Consider the following 19,026-nt stretch of genomic DNA (forward strand, 5'->3'; position numbering starts at 1 on the left):
CCACCCTATACAGTCTTTTATAAAGAGAAGGTGCAGCTACGCCCTCATCCTGCGTTTCTGCCTAAGGTTGTTTTCCAGTTTCATGTGAACCAAGACATTTTTACCTGTGTACTTCCCTAAATCCCATACCAGTAACAGGGAGCGCATTTCCATTCCCTGGACATTAGGCATGCCCTAGCATTCTACACTGAGTGCACAAAGCCATTTCTTGCAATCGCAGAAAGGATGAGGGGACTCCTGCTCTTGTCCCAGCGCATTTCATCATGGATCACTTCCAGTATCAGGACTTGTTACGATCTAGCTAAAATTCCAGCCCCTCCGCTTACGGCGCACTCCACCAGAGTGTTGTCGCACAGGCGTTGCCCGCAGCATTCCTGGCGCAGGTCCCTATCCAGGACATTTGCAAGGCAGCAACATGGTCTTCCATCCACACCTTCACATCACACTATGCCATTACCCAGCAGGCAAGGGATGATGCAGCCTTTGGCAGGGCAGTCCTGCACTCAGCAACCAGGTGAACTCCGACTCCTCCCGCAGAGAAACTGCTTGGAAGTCACCTATTGGAAACAAAAAAGAAAAAAGAGTTACCTACCTCTCATAACTGTTGTTCTTTGAGATGTGTTGCTCGTGTCCATTCCAGATCCCGCCCTTCTCCCCTCTGTCAGAGTATTCTGGCAAGAAGGAACTGAGCAGGCGGCGGGTCGGCAGGGACCGATATACACCTCCATAAAGGCGCCACTGCAGGGGTCTCCACAGCCAACCCGATGGGTACCGCTAGGGGAAATACCTTCTGCTTATCATGCATGCAGCGTGCGCCCACACCTATTGGAATGGACATGAACAACACATCTCGAAGAACAACAGTTACGAGAGATAGGTAACCATTTTTTACTATGTTGATAAGGTGATGTAAATGTTGAGTATAAGGGGAACTAATGAGTTAGCCTATGAAAAACAGGGCTCCCCAAAAATAGTGGGATGTGTAAATTCAAATAAGGAAAAGGGTTTTTTAAAAGCTTTCATAAATATGTATGAATCCCAGTGGACATCAGTATAACATTATAAAAACTGTATCCCGGCCTGTGTGCTTTCAGGGAGATGCCAGGATAACAACCACTGGTAAGGAGGAAGATGACTAACACTTGAGGTTTTTTGCAAGGCATGATGTGAGTAGTGCAAATACTATGCATTCTGTAGTGATCTCTCTCTCTCTTCTTTACCAGACTACAGAGTGTAATTACTGTTGTTTGGTTACCTAATAAAAGTAATTTTTATAAAAAAGCACCATGTTGTCCCTGTTGTGCACTATGGGGTCCCCCTTCTATTGATAACCTCTCTACAGTAGTCAATTTTGGGACTGAATTTGCACAGATTAAAGTAAGTGTAAACCCTCATTTTGGGGTGGGTAATTGGTTAAAGTAACACATAACTACAGATAAGGCTACATCTGGATTTACTCTGGTATAACCAAGAGCAAACTTTGACCCTTGTGGATTCAGTTCACATTAAGACAGTGGAAAAAATGTGTCTACAGTTCCTTCCAAATAATCTAACCAGGGATAATTGGCAATGGTTTCAGGAAATAACAATTTCCATGTCCTAGGCTGCTGCTGCTCCAGTTCCTGTTCATAACTGACCAATGAAACAAACAAGTGCCAAAACTTGCCAACCAGAATGTTAACAGTAAGTAATGAACTACTTTAATAGAATCTAGAAATAGAAAAGTCCAAATAGATAATCTGCTTTATATTCCATTCCCCAATGGCCAGTGAAGGGCTGTTCCTTATAGTTTATTTTCTAGTGCTTCAATAAGTATAGCTTTTAAAATGTCTCCATCAAACAAATGTTCACTACTGTTCTTGAGTGACTATCTCACATGGTACAACAGGTCTAATAGTAATGAGGCTGTTTTCCCTGCTACTCAGCTGATATTTTGCAGATTATCTGGAAAACTGTACTTTGAAATCCCATAATTCAAATTATGTAATGTTGCAGGGTCATTCACTGGTCAGTGCACCTCCTTGTCGCAGAAAGCAGCACCTCTGCATCAGGTGCCTCCTGGAAATGCTCTCAATGGCTGCAGTGATCTACCCCTTCTGGAGAATCAGCCCTCGGGCCGGTTTGCTCATAGTCTTGCCCTTTCTGGTGTAACCAAAGTTCAGACAGAACCAAATGTCCAATGACCTTAAATTAGGTCTTCATCTCTAACATGGAACTCAGTAGTCCTTGTCCCTTTATGCTCAGAGAATTGCACCTCCACATTGTTCAGGTGGTAGTAAGTGAACCCAAGCCCACCCTTTCATCTGGGTTCCAGCCCAGCGACCCTGTGTTTAGGCAGCAAAGGACTGTTTCTTAAAATCCACTGCTGCTTCCTACCTCATACCTGCTTGCGGGCATCTTTCACAGAGTTCTACTCTCTCTACCTGGAAGTCTTACCCCTCTGGCAGGTTTCTCCCTGTCTGTTGCTGGGGCCTTTTTTTGAGGTGACTCTCTAGCAATCACCCTTCTCTACCTAAGCTGTAGCTAGCCACTTTGTAGCTGCTGCTGGAGACTTAACTGATCCATCTATTAACTCTTTAATGGCTATTATATAACCCATTACACATTTTGTGTGTGTTATATATATATATATAATTATAGGCTTAGATACTAAAAGGTATATAGATGCCTAACTATTTATACACCTTTGAAGATCTGGGCCTATATGTATATGTGATAACAGCAGGATTTGTGAGGACTGGCACACTGCAAGTATATAGCAAAGTATAAAGCCAAAGACAGATATGCCAGTATGACATAGCATCTGTTATTACACTCACAAAATGAGGATTTTCAACATTAAGAAAAATAACTAAGAAATTTAAACAAATCTAACAGGTATAAGTATGTTTCTTACAAACATTTTTTTTTACGTTGTTTTCCATTCAAAGTGTTCTAAAGGCACCAGGATCTTTAAATCTCTATTATGGATTTAAACTAGCACTTGGTTGCAGCCTGTGCCATAGTTTCTGCTGCTTTTAAAGCCCTCGCAGTTGAAGTTGTTCTGAAATGGGAAAAATGGATTTTTAAAATCTGAGCTGGACTGTAAACAGTAGCAGATTGTTTCATGTGTTATTTTTTATAGCACATCTACTTCTAGCCTATTATGTGGAGCAAAGGTCAAATGGGAGAAAAAGAAGTGATACTATTCTGTTGTGTCTTTTCCTATGCACACAAGAAATATAATATGAAACAATCACACAGCATGGCAGGGCCTACCAAATTACCATATTTGTAGAATGTAGACAACATGCATGGCCTAACTACTTTTACGCACTGTTGGTCTGGTTGGGTTCTGGCAGCTTCTCAAACATAAAAGCCAGTGAGCTATTAGGGATTTAAACAATTTAAAACAATACTGTCTTGTTCCTGTACACTACATATTATCCTAAACTCTACCCACTGGAGATACCAAAAAGAGATTCCACAAGTCTCAGTTCATTCCCAGAGTTAGCCACTCATTCTCTTTTCCTCTGAACAGCTGTTCAACTGTAAGGGTGCTGAGCTTGATAAGAAGCTGTTGCACAAAAGACACATTGTACATTGAAGCTTTATTATTGGAAGAGTTCTGCTACCAAGCTTGCGATTCTCCCCATATCCCTGCCTGCTCCAACCATACCATTTCCAATGCTTTCCCAAAAGCCCACATGCTCTGATGAACTTTGCAAGTTTGAAGTGGGAGCACTACTGGGGAGGCTGACCCTCTCCAGCTATGGGGGTCAATGAAAATGGGAAGCAACAGGGGAGGAATTGTGTGCCTTGCCCTCCCCACACCTGCAACTGTTTCCCTCCACATGTTGACTCTCGCTCCCTGCCTCCCATTCTCCTCTACAGTGGTCAGGTTTGTGGCAGGAGAAGTAGAAGGATGTGCTGAAACTCCAGATTTTTACCTGCATTTCTTGGCCTAGCTCTGTACAGGTTAAAAACCTTTCCTACATAACTCCAGTTTCACCAAACTATTGAGAAAATGGCCATATTTGCATTACATACGCAAATTAAATTCCAATTCTATTTCAAGTTTGGTGTGAATGTACACAGTAGATTTGTTCAGACAATAGATAAAAAATAGCGGAGAAACACTTAGCTCAGTTTTAGAAGTGGGAGAGTTTGGCATATTTATATCCTTACCAAGTAGTATTTGTCATTGCCCAGAATGGCTTTAAAAATTCATCCAAGTCCTCAAAAAGTAGCTTCCACTTTCTGTTTTTAAAACATCAGTCAGTTTGAATGACAAGAGGTATTTATATCCCATCAAATGCAAAAACTTGACACAACCTTCACTAGGGAGTCACTAACATGCTTCCATAATACAGCCAAATGAACAGGCTCATTTAGACTAGCAAGATCTTATTAAGCTTCCTGCTATGACTCCACAGATGACTTTGCCCACCCAGTGATTACTCTGAATGGCAATCAAGGAAGAATTGGACAACAGGTGACTCCAGCTTCCCTTCTAGAGTAGGATGATGTGGCAGTCCACGTTTGTCCTATGCACCCTCAGTACCAACCTCAAAAGATCAAAAGTCATAAATTGAGCCCTGTTAAATAATTAAAAATCATTAGTTTTCTTTTATCTGTCTTTTGATTTCTGAATGTCTCCCTGTCCACCCTCAGGTGTGTGGCAATTAGTGTTGCCCATGCCCCCCCCAGATTTATTGGATAAGGTGATTGAGACCTGTGCTGAAAGAGCTCTCCTCCCCCACCTCTGCCCATCCCCTGCCCCACAATGAACACTGACCCCCCTCCTTCAGTGCTCACCCCTTAGTTCTGCCCACTGCCCTCACCTCTGCTTCTCCTGGGGCTCTTCAGTCTCTCTCTGGCTGGCGACAGCTCCAAGGGCTCCTCACCCCTACCCAGATCAGGTGTTGCGGGGGGGAGGGGCACAGGTACCATCCCGGTTGCTCACAGCAAGGAAGGTGGGAACACAGCAGCTTAGCTCTTTAGCTCCCTCAGCTCTTGAGAAAGGGGGTGGAGAGAGCTCTACGCTTAGCAGCTCTGACTGGTTATTCCGCTCCAGGAGGCAGGAGGGCGGGGCAAGCAGCCAATCACAAAGCTGCTCACCTGATGACAAGACTGCCTGCAGCACTAGCCGTTTCTATTGCTCGCCTCAGACTTGCCACGTGCGGCTGGTATCCGACAGGCGTGGAGGGGTCGCACCAACGCCTCTGCCTGCCCGCTTTCCATCACCCTGGGAGCAGGCACGTGCAGCCAGCTCCTGGACTTGTAATAAAACATTGAAAAATGTGAGACTTGTGCTAAAATTGCAAGAGGTAGCAATAGTAGGAAAACCTGGCAATTATTTAACTGAGGGCCAATAGCAGGGTAAAGGCTGTGGCCTCACCAAGCCATATCAGTGCACATATGCTCACCAGATATATTCAGAGAAGTTTGGACATGCTGAGTAGCAAAAAGGGCACAGGGAGCCCCAAAACAAATTTTGACATGGTGCCCTGTCTTCTATTAGCTCTGCATTAGGGGTGGGGGGTAGGAGTCATAGTAGAGAGGAAAAGTACAGTTCCCTATTGTGTATGTGTTGGAAGAGGTGCACGTGTACACACACACTGACTGTCTCTCTCTCTCTCTTTGGTTAGACTGGAGACACTGATTCTTTTCCGATACATTTATTTACTTGCTCCCATTCTCTTTCCTATATCCTATCCAATCACACAATGTGATGCAATGTCACTGTACATGCCAAACAAACCCAGTGTGTTTTGTGATAAAAAATTACAAATTACAGCTAGAGCCCTGTGACATTTTTATTTTTTATAATTGTTTTATTTTGGGCAGAATTTAATGTTACTGTTTTATCCTTAAAATGTTTTGTTTTTATTATATTTACATGAATAAAATTCCTCAGATGACCCTTTCCCATTGAACCTCAGCTTCTTCATTAGTCTCAGGCACCCATCCCCCCTTGTGTGTTCCCCCTCCTCAACAGAACCCCAGCCCCTGTTAGCTTCTCTTTCTGGCTCTGAGTGGTGGAGTCTGTGCCTGGCTGTCTAGCTCACTAGCTGCATCCCCCTCACCTAGCCCAGCAACTGGTACTGTTGCCACCCACCCTCCTCTAGGTGCACCCACATGCTTCCACTCCATAATCATGTCACCACTCATGTAGAATGCGTCTTCACACTTACCTCTCATGGGGACAGGGGGGATAAAGTGAGGGAGAACAGTAATTGAAAAGGGGATATTTTTCATTTTATTTCATGTTACTTTGTGTTTGCACAAAACACGGTGCTGTAATTACAGAGGAAACCTGAGTAACAGTTACCAACCACATAAATGAAGAAACCACATAGTTGTATTCACAGACAGTTGCTCCACTCTGTGGCTGGAAACAGAAACTACAAGATGACAAATAATTGTGACGAGTGCAGGAATGTAACTTTGTGGATTTGTTTTTGTTTTGAAGCTGGAAAGCTGTTTTTAAAAATATATATGTTTTTATTGCATATAAAAAACTGCATTACTTAATATTCTAAGTCTCCCTTAGCTGACATGAAGAATTTGGGGTGACTTTTTAGAAAGCGAGATACTAAAAAGAACTGCTCAAACTCACTTCTGATACTTTGAAACTTAAAATCATGGGTTAGATATTACCCCAGAGATTCATGCACAAAGGTGACTCTCCCCTAGACTATGTGGGAAAGGGGAAGTGCCACCTCCATTGCATTTTCCTCACTTTCCCTTTTGTGAGGACTTTGGAGGGGAGGGGCTGCATTAGGTTGGAAAGAGCAGGGCAGGCAGAGACAGAGATGAGTTTGTTTTATCAGATTCTCTCCCAAATTCACAGGGCAAACTAACTTACGTTACTGCTTTCAGTAGGGGAAGGAATGTGTAAGGGGCTCTGTAGTCAAGAGTCAAAGAGTTTGGGCTCTAAGATAACTAGGAATAAAACATTAATCACAACACATAGTGGTGCAGAGCACTGGAGTCTAGGGTGAGAGGTACCTAGTCAGTTCCACTCTGGTCTGGGATACTGTGTCGTGTTGTGGGGGTTACGATTTGGGGTTCCGGAGTTCATAATGAGGTATGTGGTCCCTCTGTGGTGAAGTATATGAAGTCTGTAGTTGTCATGATAGACCTAGTTTGACTGTTATACGGGGGGGGAGAGGAGAGATGGGCAAGAGTGCATGCGTGCGGTGAAGCCAGTTCCTCTAGCTCACTGGCTTTCTCCTCCCTGCCTGGAGTGGTCCCAAGGCTGCTGATGCTGCGGGAGAGGGGTGGGCTCTGGGCTGGCTTAACAGGGGAGCCCCAGCTGCTGCTGCTTTCCTCTGTGGTGACCTGAGCACAGGAGCTGTGGCCATGCTGCCGCTCTGGTGCCTTGCGGTGCTGCTACAGCTGCTGCCAAGGGCACGTTGCTTGCCAGGCTCCTGCTTCCCCCACTCCCCCCGCACCAGTCCCCTATCCCCTTCCCATTCCCTTCTCCACTGGCCCATCCCCTTTCCTCCTCCCCCGCCACAGGTACTCACTCTTGTACAGGAAACCAGATGGTGGCCATGCAGGCACCTTTGAAGGCAAGGGCAACAGTCACTAGGACCCGGCAGGAGGCGGTGTCCAGCTGCAAAGAGAGCAACCTAGAGTGGCTACCTTCAGCAGGAGAAGAAGCTCTCTCTCATCCCTCTGCTCCCCGCCTGGGCCTGGCTGCCAGGGAGAGGGGCTGAGCAGGCAGGAAACATGCTGGCGGGGGGGCCCGCAGCCTGGGAAGGACAGATTCCCCTCACCCTCGGCAGGCTGAGCAGAGCATGGTGGCATTTGCAGAAATTGGGGGAGAGTCCAATGGCAGTAGGACCAGGCACTATGACAGATGCACAATATAACAATAAATGAGGCAGGCAGTGTTAGAACAGAGAACTAGGTACCAAGACTCTTCTATTCTGTTCTAGACCTTTCCGCTGAGTTCCTCTGTGGCCTTAGACAATTCAGCCTCTGTGGGACTCAGTTTGATACTTAGCCCGCTCAGTGGATTTTGGATCAGGGTCAGAGAGGTTTGTAAAACATTTTGAGATCCTTTGGTGAAGAGCGCTGTATAATTAACCAGTGTACTTATGGGTGATATGTTATTTTTCCTTTGTGAAAGAAATTTTATCATATGTTTTTCTTATTCCCTTATCCATTATTTAAAAATGTTAGAATAAATGAACATTTGGCTTGAAATGTAACAACCTAGCTCTGGCTGGGAAAAAAAAACATGCATGTCATAGGTAAACCTTCTGCTGTTTATTACCTATGTGATGGCAGGAGTATTAATAGTTTCATCATTTAAATTCTTAGGTACATTGAACTAATGTATCAACAATCTTTACATCACTGTATGAGACAGACAATACCTTAGCCAATGCTGAAACTTTTGTGATTTGTGTTGAATGGGAGATTATGACTAGATCATACAAGATTTTTTTTTTAAACTATTTGGTAGGTGAGCATTCTGCATATGGCATAAAGCTAAGCACAGTAAATGATCCAAATCTCAAACAGCTTTCATATTTCTACACAAATGATTACTGAATTGCAGTGCAAACATTGATTTTACATCTCATACTCTTTTGTTTAAATTATCATCATTTCTTAAATCCAATTTTTTTCCCAAGGCCAGACACGGCTTCTGATGCTTGTCCAGTTGTTTTCTCGACACCTTCTTGAGCAGTCTTGCAAGCCTGATCAATAGCTGAGAAGGATAGAGAAGAAGCTAACATAAAAGCAAAGTCAATACATTCAAATGTATGTTGTTTCATATTTATCGTGGAATGGGGAAGTGAGAAACAGACTCAAGTATCCCTATTGTTGTTACACCAAACTGTGTACTTTACATTATATCACAGTGTTATATTACATATATATATATATATTACATATATACATATACATATGTACAAATACATTACATATATTACATATATATTATGTATATATATATTACATATATATATACATATTATATATTACAGTGTATTCATTACAGCATATAACTCATGTTCACTACACCAGATATCAGCTACTTACATTTCCTAAAGACGAGCTTCTCTATGCTAGTGCAAGTTGGTGTGGTGGTGGTGGGATAAATTAAGTGTTGGTACACAGGTTGGGTGCTGCTGGGCAGATGTCTGTGGGTTTGGGGAACTATTAGGTGGGATAATAGGGCATGCTGGTTGGGGAGGCTGGTGCTGGAACTGATGGATGTTGGGGGGCTGCTGGTTAAGAATAGTGGAGGTGCTGTCTGGCTGAGTGGGTGGATGCTACTTTGTGGGATGATAGGTGTTTTAGTGGCTACTGAAGGTATGGCTGGATGATGGGTACTGGTGAAAGGGAGAGAGGTGTTCGTCAGTGGGGTAAGACATGCAGGGAGGTGCTTCTTCCTGGCCCCTTCCTTCCCTAGCTTGCATAAATTCAGGAAATCACTGTTTAGTTATGCAAGGAGCTGCACGCTGAGAAAGACTGCAGGAACAAAATAGCTTGTTTTTCACCATTTTTAAGCAGTGTTTCCATGGAGCAAATAAATGTTGTGGGTAGTGAGGGGAAATGAGAGGAATGGAAAACTGCAGTGGAGCTGGAATGGCAGGGAAGGGAATGGCAGCAGCAAGAAGGAGTAGAGCTTCTGGTGTCCCTTTAGTTCTCTTGCCTGGGTCCTAGCAGCTACCATAGTTTGGCAATTTTGCTATAAATCCACTCCCTGGTGACCTTCCTTGGTGTCACAATCACCAATGTGAGAGGCCCTGCTCTAGAGGGAAAGAATATGATATTACCGTTAGCTTCTGGTTTTCAAATAAGTGCACATTTAGACTCCAAAGTTGCTAATGCTTCCATCATTCTTAGAAACTGATTTAGTGACCTTTTTTGGTTTTGGCAATTCTCATCACCCGAAAGGAAACGCAAATACTCTCCTCACAACAACCATAGGGCTGCCAGCACCTTTTAATTATTGACATAATTGCTGGCTCTGCAGCTCCTTGAGCTGCCACATAGTGGACCTGGGCTTGGGATCATTATGGCCTCCTGCCCTTAGAGCTGGAAAAATCAAGATACACCACATGCTTACTTAGCCTCTAGGAAAGAGGGACAAAGTTTTGACTGCACTACTGCCAGAGCTCTCACTGTGATCAATGATGAACTTTGAACACAATGCAAAATGTACTGCTTGAGCCATAGAAATAGAGAATCAATGGGAAATTGTAGTGAATCTGCTAGTAAATACACAAAGAGACAAGGTGGGAGAGGTGATATCTTCTATTGGACCAACTTCTGTTTGTGAGAGAGAGAGAAGCTTTCAAGCTTAGACAGAGCTGTTCTTCAGGTCTCTCTCACCAACAGAAATTGGTCCAATAAAAGATAATACCTCTCCCACCTTGTCTCTCTAATATCCTGGGACTGGCACGGCTACAACAAGAGTAAATACAAACACATCCACTAATTAACAAATCCTGAAATCCTTACCCACATTTTAGGAAATCCTTTTGTAAGGTCAAACTCTCACTAAAATCAATGGGAGTTTTGCACGAGAAAACACCAAGTAAAAACTGAGTAAGAACATTAGGATTTGGCCCTGGGTTCATTGTACTCTCTTTTTATTTTTTTTTAATTATTTTTTAAGATGGCTGTGTCTTTTGCTAGCTTTCCCTTCGTGCCCAGTTTTGCCTTCATTGAATGTAATATAATTTCTCATACCTTTCTGGCCCGCATCTGTAGCCTGGTTCACTACCTGCTGTGCAGACTTTCCCAGCGCATTTGCTGTAATTAGGAAAAACAATGCATGTAACCTGTTAAAGATTATGTTCTCCTCTTCTCTCTTCCCATACTCTCCACACCACAGCCCATGAAGTGCTTACGACCATTGGCTCTGGTACATGTTTAACGGGCTGCAGACCATGGTGGGAGTATATCAGAAGATTAATAATAGAGAATAGGCTGAGGCTATGCAGATTGCTGATGGGTGTCTGTATGAGGTACATAAGCATGCTACCAGGGAAGTGTGCTATGCCATTATATAGCAACAACAGTGTTCTGGGCATGTTAGTGATAAATAAGACGACAATGTAGGAAGAGAGAGAGGGAGAATTATGTGATTAGCAGCAGCGTTTAGCTGCATATTGCTAATTCCATGATGCTGGTTTTTTATTTATGTATTTACATTTCTTGTGTTGAAGATGTTTCGACATCTGGGTGGTTAACATTTCCTCAAAGGGTAAAGTAGTCTTTGGAGACTTTTTGGAAGGAGTGTGGTTTCAGGAAGGGAAGAAGGATGGAGACATGACAGACCGTGGCAGGGAAAGGGGTATGTTTACACGGAACAGCTAGAGAAACAAGAGGTAAAAAGATAATGGATCAACTGAGGAACACCAAACAATAATGAGAAATGATGTGGTATGTCCCTCTAAAAGCCATTTCACATCAAAGATATAAGCAATTTATGAAAGTACAGTCTCACTTTCACAGCATTTGGGTGACTATCTGTGACTTACCTTATCAATGACAAGAATTTACTGAAAATATGTGGCATTTAGAAACATAGCTAGGTACGTTTTGTTTTTAAAAACCTTATGTTACAGGAGTGCATATACCACATTGAGAAGAGTTTGTAAGGTTAGCATTAAACATTAACATTAAATGACATTTACTTCCTAATCTCTTCTGTGCTGAACATCTATACAGACAGCAATAGAAATCTCCAGCTGAAGTGCCCTGCACCTCTCTTTGATCCACACTGATTTGGAGTTAAATTGTATTGGAAAATTCTGGTCAGCGTATCATGATTAAGGCTACATTTTACTCAAGGGTATTTTTAGTAAAAGTCATGGACAGGTCATGGACAGTAAACAAAAATTCACAGCCCGTGACCTATCCATGACTTTTACTATATACCATTGACTAAAACTTGGGGGGTGGGCTTGGTGGGACAGAGATTTGTGTAGGATTCCTAAATCTGAAAGTCAGAAGCTCGGGCTGGGCTGGGCTGAGGTTGAAGTTCAGCACGCATGTGTCTAAGGGCTCATCTACACACAGAAAAAGCTCAGAATAGCGATTGTGGAATACCTATTCTGCACTAACTTTTTGTGTGGATACTCTTATTCCACACTAAATGTCTATGGGCGGTTTGGGATAATCCACTTTGGAAATGGAATAACCTAATCTGCAAAAAGGCACTGTGCCTTTAAATTCACACCCTAGCTATTTTGTACTAACTTCCCAGTGAATTCCTTGTGTAGACAAGCCCCAAATCCAATTATCAGTCATCTGCACATTTGGTTTAACACAGACAGATGGAGTAAGGAAAGAAGAATGAGAGTAACAATGCAAGAGAAGGTATTTATGCCATGAAGGACAACTTCAGTTTATATACCCTGTTTCTGTACCTGTTTTCAAGCCATAAAAGGAGTATCAAATATATTAAGAAAGAAACTGAGCATCACAGCCTGGATTCTAGAATGAATTTGGAAGTAATATTTGAACAATGGCTTAAACTGATGCTGTTTAACTGGATTGCTAGCAACTGAGCAGTTAAAGAGGTTGGGATATGTTAATTTTACACATTTTTGAGTGTGGTTGGAGCAGCACCTGAAGTGAGATGTTCAAAATCAGCATCTCTGGAAACTGGACTCCCCAAGTATGGAAATATAAAACCTGTAGATACCAAAATAACCTGGGTTTTGTTTGTATATTAAAATTTGTCCGCAGCTATACAAACACTTACAGATATGCTTAACTTTAAGCACAAGAATGATTTCTTTAAAGTCAGTAGGATTACTCAGATGCTTCAACTACACACATAAGTATTCGCAGGTTTAGAGTCTTGGTTTGTATCAAAAAGCGCGGTCTCTACCTGCTGAAGATCTGCTCTTGGCTAAGGAGGTCATATGACCTCATGACAAACTGTAGAACCTTCAGCAGAGGGTAAATAAATCTACAGCAAACATATTTTATGGTATAATAAGCCATATAGAGACTGGATATATTAGTTTACAAAGAAAATTGTTGTATGTTAAGTTGAAATATAAACCTCTGATGCACAATAATAGTCATAATATAGTTATAGTTATTGCAATACATCAAACATCCTCTATGATTAAAAAGTATAAAGGTTTTTGTTTAAAGCTGAGAAATCTGAAAGCTCATAGTAGAGAGTAAAATCAAAGTATTATATTCTATTTATTATAAATAGTCTATATTTTTAGTCAGTATAGATACTAAAATTGATTTCTGCAAAGCATTGTTATTCACTCCAGGTTTCAAACACACCCACCACGGGTTAAATCTAATTTCTTTTACAGAGGTCAGTTTAGAGATCAGTGTATGAAAAAGGTTACACACTGCTCATAGGCAGTAACCATTTAAAAAAACAAACAAAAAAACACTGGAGTATTTGTAAGGGTTCAGAATAAAAAGTAATTAGTTGCTTGCAAAATATGAAATTTTAAAATAAGTTGTTATTCAACTGGCATAAAGACAGAACATCTTCTTAGAACCCTATCCTGCAGTAAATTCCATGCAGGTGAGGGGAGCTGTCCACATGGAGCTCATTCCAGGGTTGGGTTCTTAATTCTGAAGGTGGTGTTTTCCAAATCATGGCTAAGGCTCTTTAACCAGGAAGCTTTTCTAACTAGAGGCCATGGTTCTGGTTCTGTGTTCACTGAAGTCAGTGGCAAAACCATTGTTTCAGTGCAACAGGACTAAACTCTATCTTCCAGTTATTTTGTCTGTGAGCAGAAGACACTAGTCTCCCATACTGTCAGTATGAGTCTTCTTGTGAGCAGTAAAATCAGTATTTTTTTCCCTTTAGAAGTAGTAAAAAATCAGTCTCAAATAATAATGGACATTGATTGGCTAATCCCATCTATAAAGTGATTGGATTCTCACTGTACTATCAAATAAAACATCAAAATATTATGCTGTTGAGATTGACAAAATTACAAACCCAGCCTCCGGACAAACAAAAATAGATCCAGGACCATATTCTGCTCTCATTTATACCAGTTTAAGTCCAAAGTAATTCTACTGAAGTCAGTGGAGTAATTCTAGATTTCAACTGGTGTAAGTGAGAGCAGAAACTAGGCTTTGCTTTTTTCAAAACAACGAACAGAGAAATTATGTTTAATGTTTCTTACCAGCATCCTGGATCTCCCCTTCTGCATGTTGTTTAAAATCCTGGAAGCCCTTACCGGACATGGTTGCTTTTAAAAGCTTTCAAAATCTTCTGCTTCAGTTTAAAAAAAGCAAAGCAATTTGCTATACGCTATGCCAGGGTTCCTCTAACTTGTGCTGATTTTATATATGTGCCAAGGCTCCTCCAGATGCCCACTGGGCAAATTGTTTCAATGGGTGGAGCTGCTGGAAGACATAGAGTTTGAGTCTAATGAATGAGAACTGACAGTGTGCAGTGGAATTGTGAATTATTTACTTTTCCCAAAGAGAGGGTGTATCTATCTAGGGTTTTCTGCATCACAGGAATTAATTCTTTCATCACCTTTGTTTTTTATAAACATTTCTAAACAAAAAAATTGAAGTTTCTCAGCAAAACATAAAAGTGCAATGGAAAGACACTGAAAATTACTGAAGTAAGCTTTAGAATGGATTTTTGGAAGGCTGGGTTTTTATTCCAATGAGTGTCTTTTTTCCCCTTATTTTCTTTTTTTCTTTCATGCTGTAAGTGCTGTGGTTAACTTCTACCTGTTGGGAGTAGGCTAAAAACACCAAGAAAATGTCCTTATAAGTGATGTTACAGTTTGAAGCACTTTGTTACCTTAGCCCCATATTTGGCTGTTATAAATCCCTTAGAACATCCTTACAAGATGAGAATTCTAATGGACATAGGCCCTGAAGTGAAACTAACAATCTGGTTGTGTATCTAGTTGGATTTCAAAGGCAGAGTTTGTGTCTCCATAATATCCTCCAGATGCCTGTGGTTCTTTGAGTGCTGGTCCCTATGCGTATTCCACTGTGGATGTGAGTGTATGCTCCACACTCCTAGAATCGGAGAATTCTTACAAGCAGCATCCATGGGTCCACACGTGCACCCTTGTCTTTTGTGTGCTTGCCTAGGATCACTGAGAAAGTGATAGGTATGTTCCCAGCAATGTATTAATGTTACTGTTTCAATGCTTTGTGTGTAGCTGACAATAGTGCTTCTGCTGATGGTTAATTATGCCTCGCCAGACTTGATCTTGAGAACCAAGCCCCCAACAGCAGCAGCGCTTCTGCACAAGATAAGGAAATGGCTGAGACGGACCAAGGAAGATACGTTCCAGGTGGTGCTGCCACAGTCAGAGGCAGAAAACACTGAACGCAAGCAGTGGAGGTAAAGCGACAAGGAGGAAAGACAAGAGAAGGATTCTTACAACAGGGATGCCACAGAGAGGCTGATTAAAGTTCTGGAGTGTCAAACCAATATGCTCCAGACTCTCAAAACACTCCAGACTGAGCAGATGCGTGCCCGCCCTCCCCTTCAGCACAATCAGAACTCTTTCCCATGCACTCCCCAAACACTCCCTGTGCATTTTTTTGTGCTTTCTGGCACTTCGCACTTTCCGCAGACAGCTTTTCATGTGAAAGCTGGACCTATACTCAGCTATGAAAATTGCCTCCCCACCCCCCACCACCCGTGTGTGTGTCCAAGTGTATGTGTGTCCGTATGGTGTTGTAGTTTATTTGGTAATAAAAGCAAAGTTGTTTTTTTTTTAATTATAAGCACTCTTTATTTGTTTCCATGCAAGGTATGATACCAGATGTCACCTGCAAATCAACAGGTACTTTTTTTAGTTCCTTACATTGAATCCTAGGCCTTAATAATCACAACTGCTTCCTAGCATACTAAATGTAATTAACCATTGTAGTCTCCAAGCATAGCAACAAACATTACTGGTTTTTATCTTCGAAGTGTTGCCTCAAGGCATACTTGATTCTTATTTCCCCACATTGCACCTCTTTAATAGCCCTGGTATCTGGCTGCTCAAAATCAGCAGCCAGGCGTTCTGCCTCGACACTCCACCCGTGAGTAAACCGTTCGCCCTTTCCTTCACAAATATTATGCAGCATACAACATGTGGCTATAACCATGGGAATATTTTCCTCATTCACATCTAACCTGCCATATAGGCATCTCCAGCACACCTTTATTCGGCCAAACGCACTTTTGTTGAAGTGAGCTGTAGCTCACGAAAGCTTATGCTCAAATAAATTTGTTAGTCTTTAAGGTGCCACAAGTCCTCCTTTTCTTTTTGCACTTTCAATGGTCAATTCTGCACCTACTCACCCTGTTGTTGAACCACTCCTTACTGCTATCTAGGTTCCCCGTGTATGGCTTCAGGAGCCATGGCACCAGGTCTCCCAGGATCATTATGGGCATTTCGACTTCCCCTACAGTGATCTTCTGGTCTGGAAAGAAAGTCCCTGCTTGCGGCTTTCTGTACAGGCCAGTGTTCCTAAAGATAAATGCACCTTTCCGGACCACCCCATGTTAATGTCAGTGAAATGCCCACGGTGATCCACAAGCGCCTGCAAAACCATGGAGAAGTACCCCTTCCGATTGATGTATTCGGTCGCAAGGTGGTCCGGTGCCAGAATTGGAATATGCATGCCATCTATCGCCCCTCTACAGTTATGGAAACCCACTTCTGCAAAGCCATCTACAATTTCACGCACGTTGCCAAGCGTCATGGTCTTTTGCAGCAGGATGTGATTAATGGCCTTGCACTCTTACATTAACACAGCCCCAACAGTTGACTTCCCCACTCCAAACTGGTTTGCAACCGACCAGTAAGAGTCTGGAGTCACCAATTTCCACACTGCGATTGCCACATGCTTCTCCACTGAGAGGGCAGCTCTCAATTGGGTGTCCTTGTGCTGCAAGACTGGGGTGAGCTCAGCACACAGTTCCAGGAAGGTGGCTTTCTGCATCTGAAAGTTCTGCAGCCACTACTCGTCATCCCAGACTTACATAACAATGCAATCCCACCACTCTGTGCTAGTTTCCCGAGCCCCAAAGCAACGTTCGACTGTGTTTACCTCCTCTGTGAATGCCAAAAGCAGTATAATATTGCTGCTTTCCATGTTGGACACCACATCAGGCAACTGTGACTGCCATTGCCTTTGTAACTTCAAGAATAAGTCCACTGCCACTAGCGGAGCAGTGGAGAGCAGTGCGAGATCCATTCCTACAGATAGATGTGGCGGGGAAAGTAGAAAACAAGGAACGTTGAAAAATGCCACGAACTGAAGACGGAAGCACATGGAATGCTGGGATGGAAAGCAGTGCATCCCGGGGCATTGAGCCCAGACCTTCATCTTCCCACAAGACCTAGCAGCAGAAGGGGGAGATCTGCACTGTGGGATAGTTACCCCACAGTGCACTGCTCTTATTGGTGATGTAAGTGCTGCGAGTTTAAACATCCTATGCCACCAATGGAAGGCAATGTGAACACACAACAGCAGTTTTCTTTAATCGCCTTTTTACCAGCAATGAAGCTCTCAGTGAAAAAACTCTGCCGGTTTAGACATAGCCATATCTCTCTTCTTGCCATAGCCTATAGGTGGGATACAATGACAAAGATCCAAAATGGAGGACATTATTTTTTTCATCAAGACATCCTCTTATTTGAAAGCAAAAGTAAAAGCAAATGTTCTTAATATAGATATTCAAATTAAGGAGAAGGGTAAGAATTGACACAAAGCTTCCATTTTTATACAACAGATGGAAAAAAAAGAGGCAATTGTAGGCCATAAAATTTTAAAACTTCATTAAAGTCCAAGCATCTTTATGAGCCTGGACACCACATCTGTTGCTTGTCTTGTTGCCTTGTCAGGCTTGAGCAGTGTTGCAGGCCTGATTAATAGCTGAAAAAGAAAAGGAAACATAAGTGTTAAATCCAAAGTCAGTAAATTGGACCTTGTTTGGTTTAACATTTCTGGGAAAAAAGTGTTGGGAAAGACTAAATTAAATCACATTCATTAAACCACAAGGGAACTCATCGTGCATTCCTTACTCAGACAAAACTCCCACTGACATCAGTCAGAGCTTTGCCTGAGGAAGAAATGCAGAAATAAGCCCAGTTGCCTGTTAGTCCTGGAGTAATATCTATTTCTGCAATTTGTTATCAGAGTGTAAGGCTATGTCTACACTGGCAACTGAACGATAAAACTTTTGTCTTTCAGAGTGTTAAACCCCTCTTTCCCCCCCCCCCCCCCGCAAGGCACAAGTTTTGCTGATGACAAGTGCTGGTGTGAACAGCTCTCCTGCCGACCAAGCTAACACCGTTCGTTGGGGGTGGAAGCTTTTTGTCAGCAGGAGAGCCAACAAGCAGCAGCTACACTGCGTGCCTTAGCGACACGGCCGTAGCAACACAGCCCTGTCTCTAAAAGCTGTGTAGTGTAGACATAGCCTTAGTGCTGGTATAAGACTGAAGAGTTGAACAAATGCTCAGTATGGGAGGGGAATAAAGAGCTATACTGTGTGCTGTCCTACTCCCCACAAGCCCGCAAAAATCCCTCCAATTAAACAATGATGGGAGCACTTTGTGCCTCATGCAAAGCCCCCTGAAGTGAATTATTATCTTTCCATTGATGTCAGTGGGCTTAGAATCAGGCCCTATCAGTTAATTATCTATCTCATTACACATATTGAATCTATTTCCCCATGTTAAGTATCCTCACACCTTCTTGTCAACTGTCTAAATGGGCCATCTTGATTATCACTACAAAAGTTTTTTTCTCCTGCTGATAATAGCTCATCTTAATTAATTAGCCTCTTTCAGTTTGTATGGCAACTTCCACCTTTTCAGTATGTATAGATATATCTTCTTACTATATGTTCCATTCTGTGCATCTGATGAAGTGGGCTGTAGCCCACGAAAGCTTATACTCTAATAAATTTGTTAGTCTCTAAGGTGCCACAGGTACTCCTTTTCTTTTTGTGGGTACAGACTAAGACGGCTGCTACTCTGAAACTTATCTATCTTAGGCACTTGTGTAACCCCTGTTATCACAGTATCTGAATGCCTC

At 42.4% G+C, this 19,026-nt stretch overlaps 1 protein-coding gene across 1 annotated transcript; it reads right to left on the bottom strand.

Moving 5' to 3' along the window:
* Positions 1-8,015: 8,015 nt before the first annotated feature.
* Positions 8,016-14,278, bottom strand: ADIRF (adipogenesis regulatory factor). Its single transcript, XM_048858505.2, has 3 exons — positions 14,139-14,278; positions 10,705-10,767; positions 8,016-8,710 (listed from the first exon to the last, which is right to left on the bottom strand). The coding sequence occupies exons 1-3, from the start codon at positions 14,197-14,199 to the stop codon at positions 8,604-8,606; spliced, it is 231 nt and encodes a 76-aa protein (XP_048714462.1). The 5' UTR covers positions 14,200-14,278; the 3' UTR covers positions 8,016-8,603.
* Between the last annotated feature and the right edge of the window lie 4,748 nt (positions 14,279-19,026).

Source organism: Caretta caretta, chromosome 7 (assembly GCF_965140235.1).
Source record: "Caretta caretta isolate rCarCar2 chromosome 7, rCarCar1.hap1, whole genome shotgun sequence".
Classification (NCBI taxonomy): domain Eukaryota; kingdom Metazoa; phylum Chordata; order Testudines; family Cheloniidae; genus Caretta; species Caretta caretta.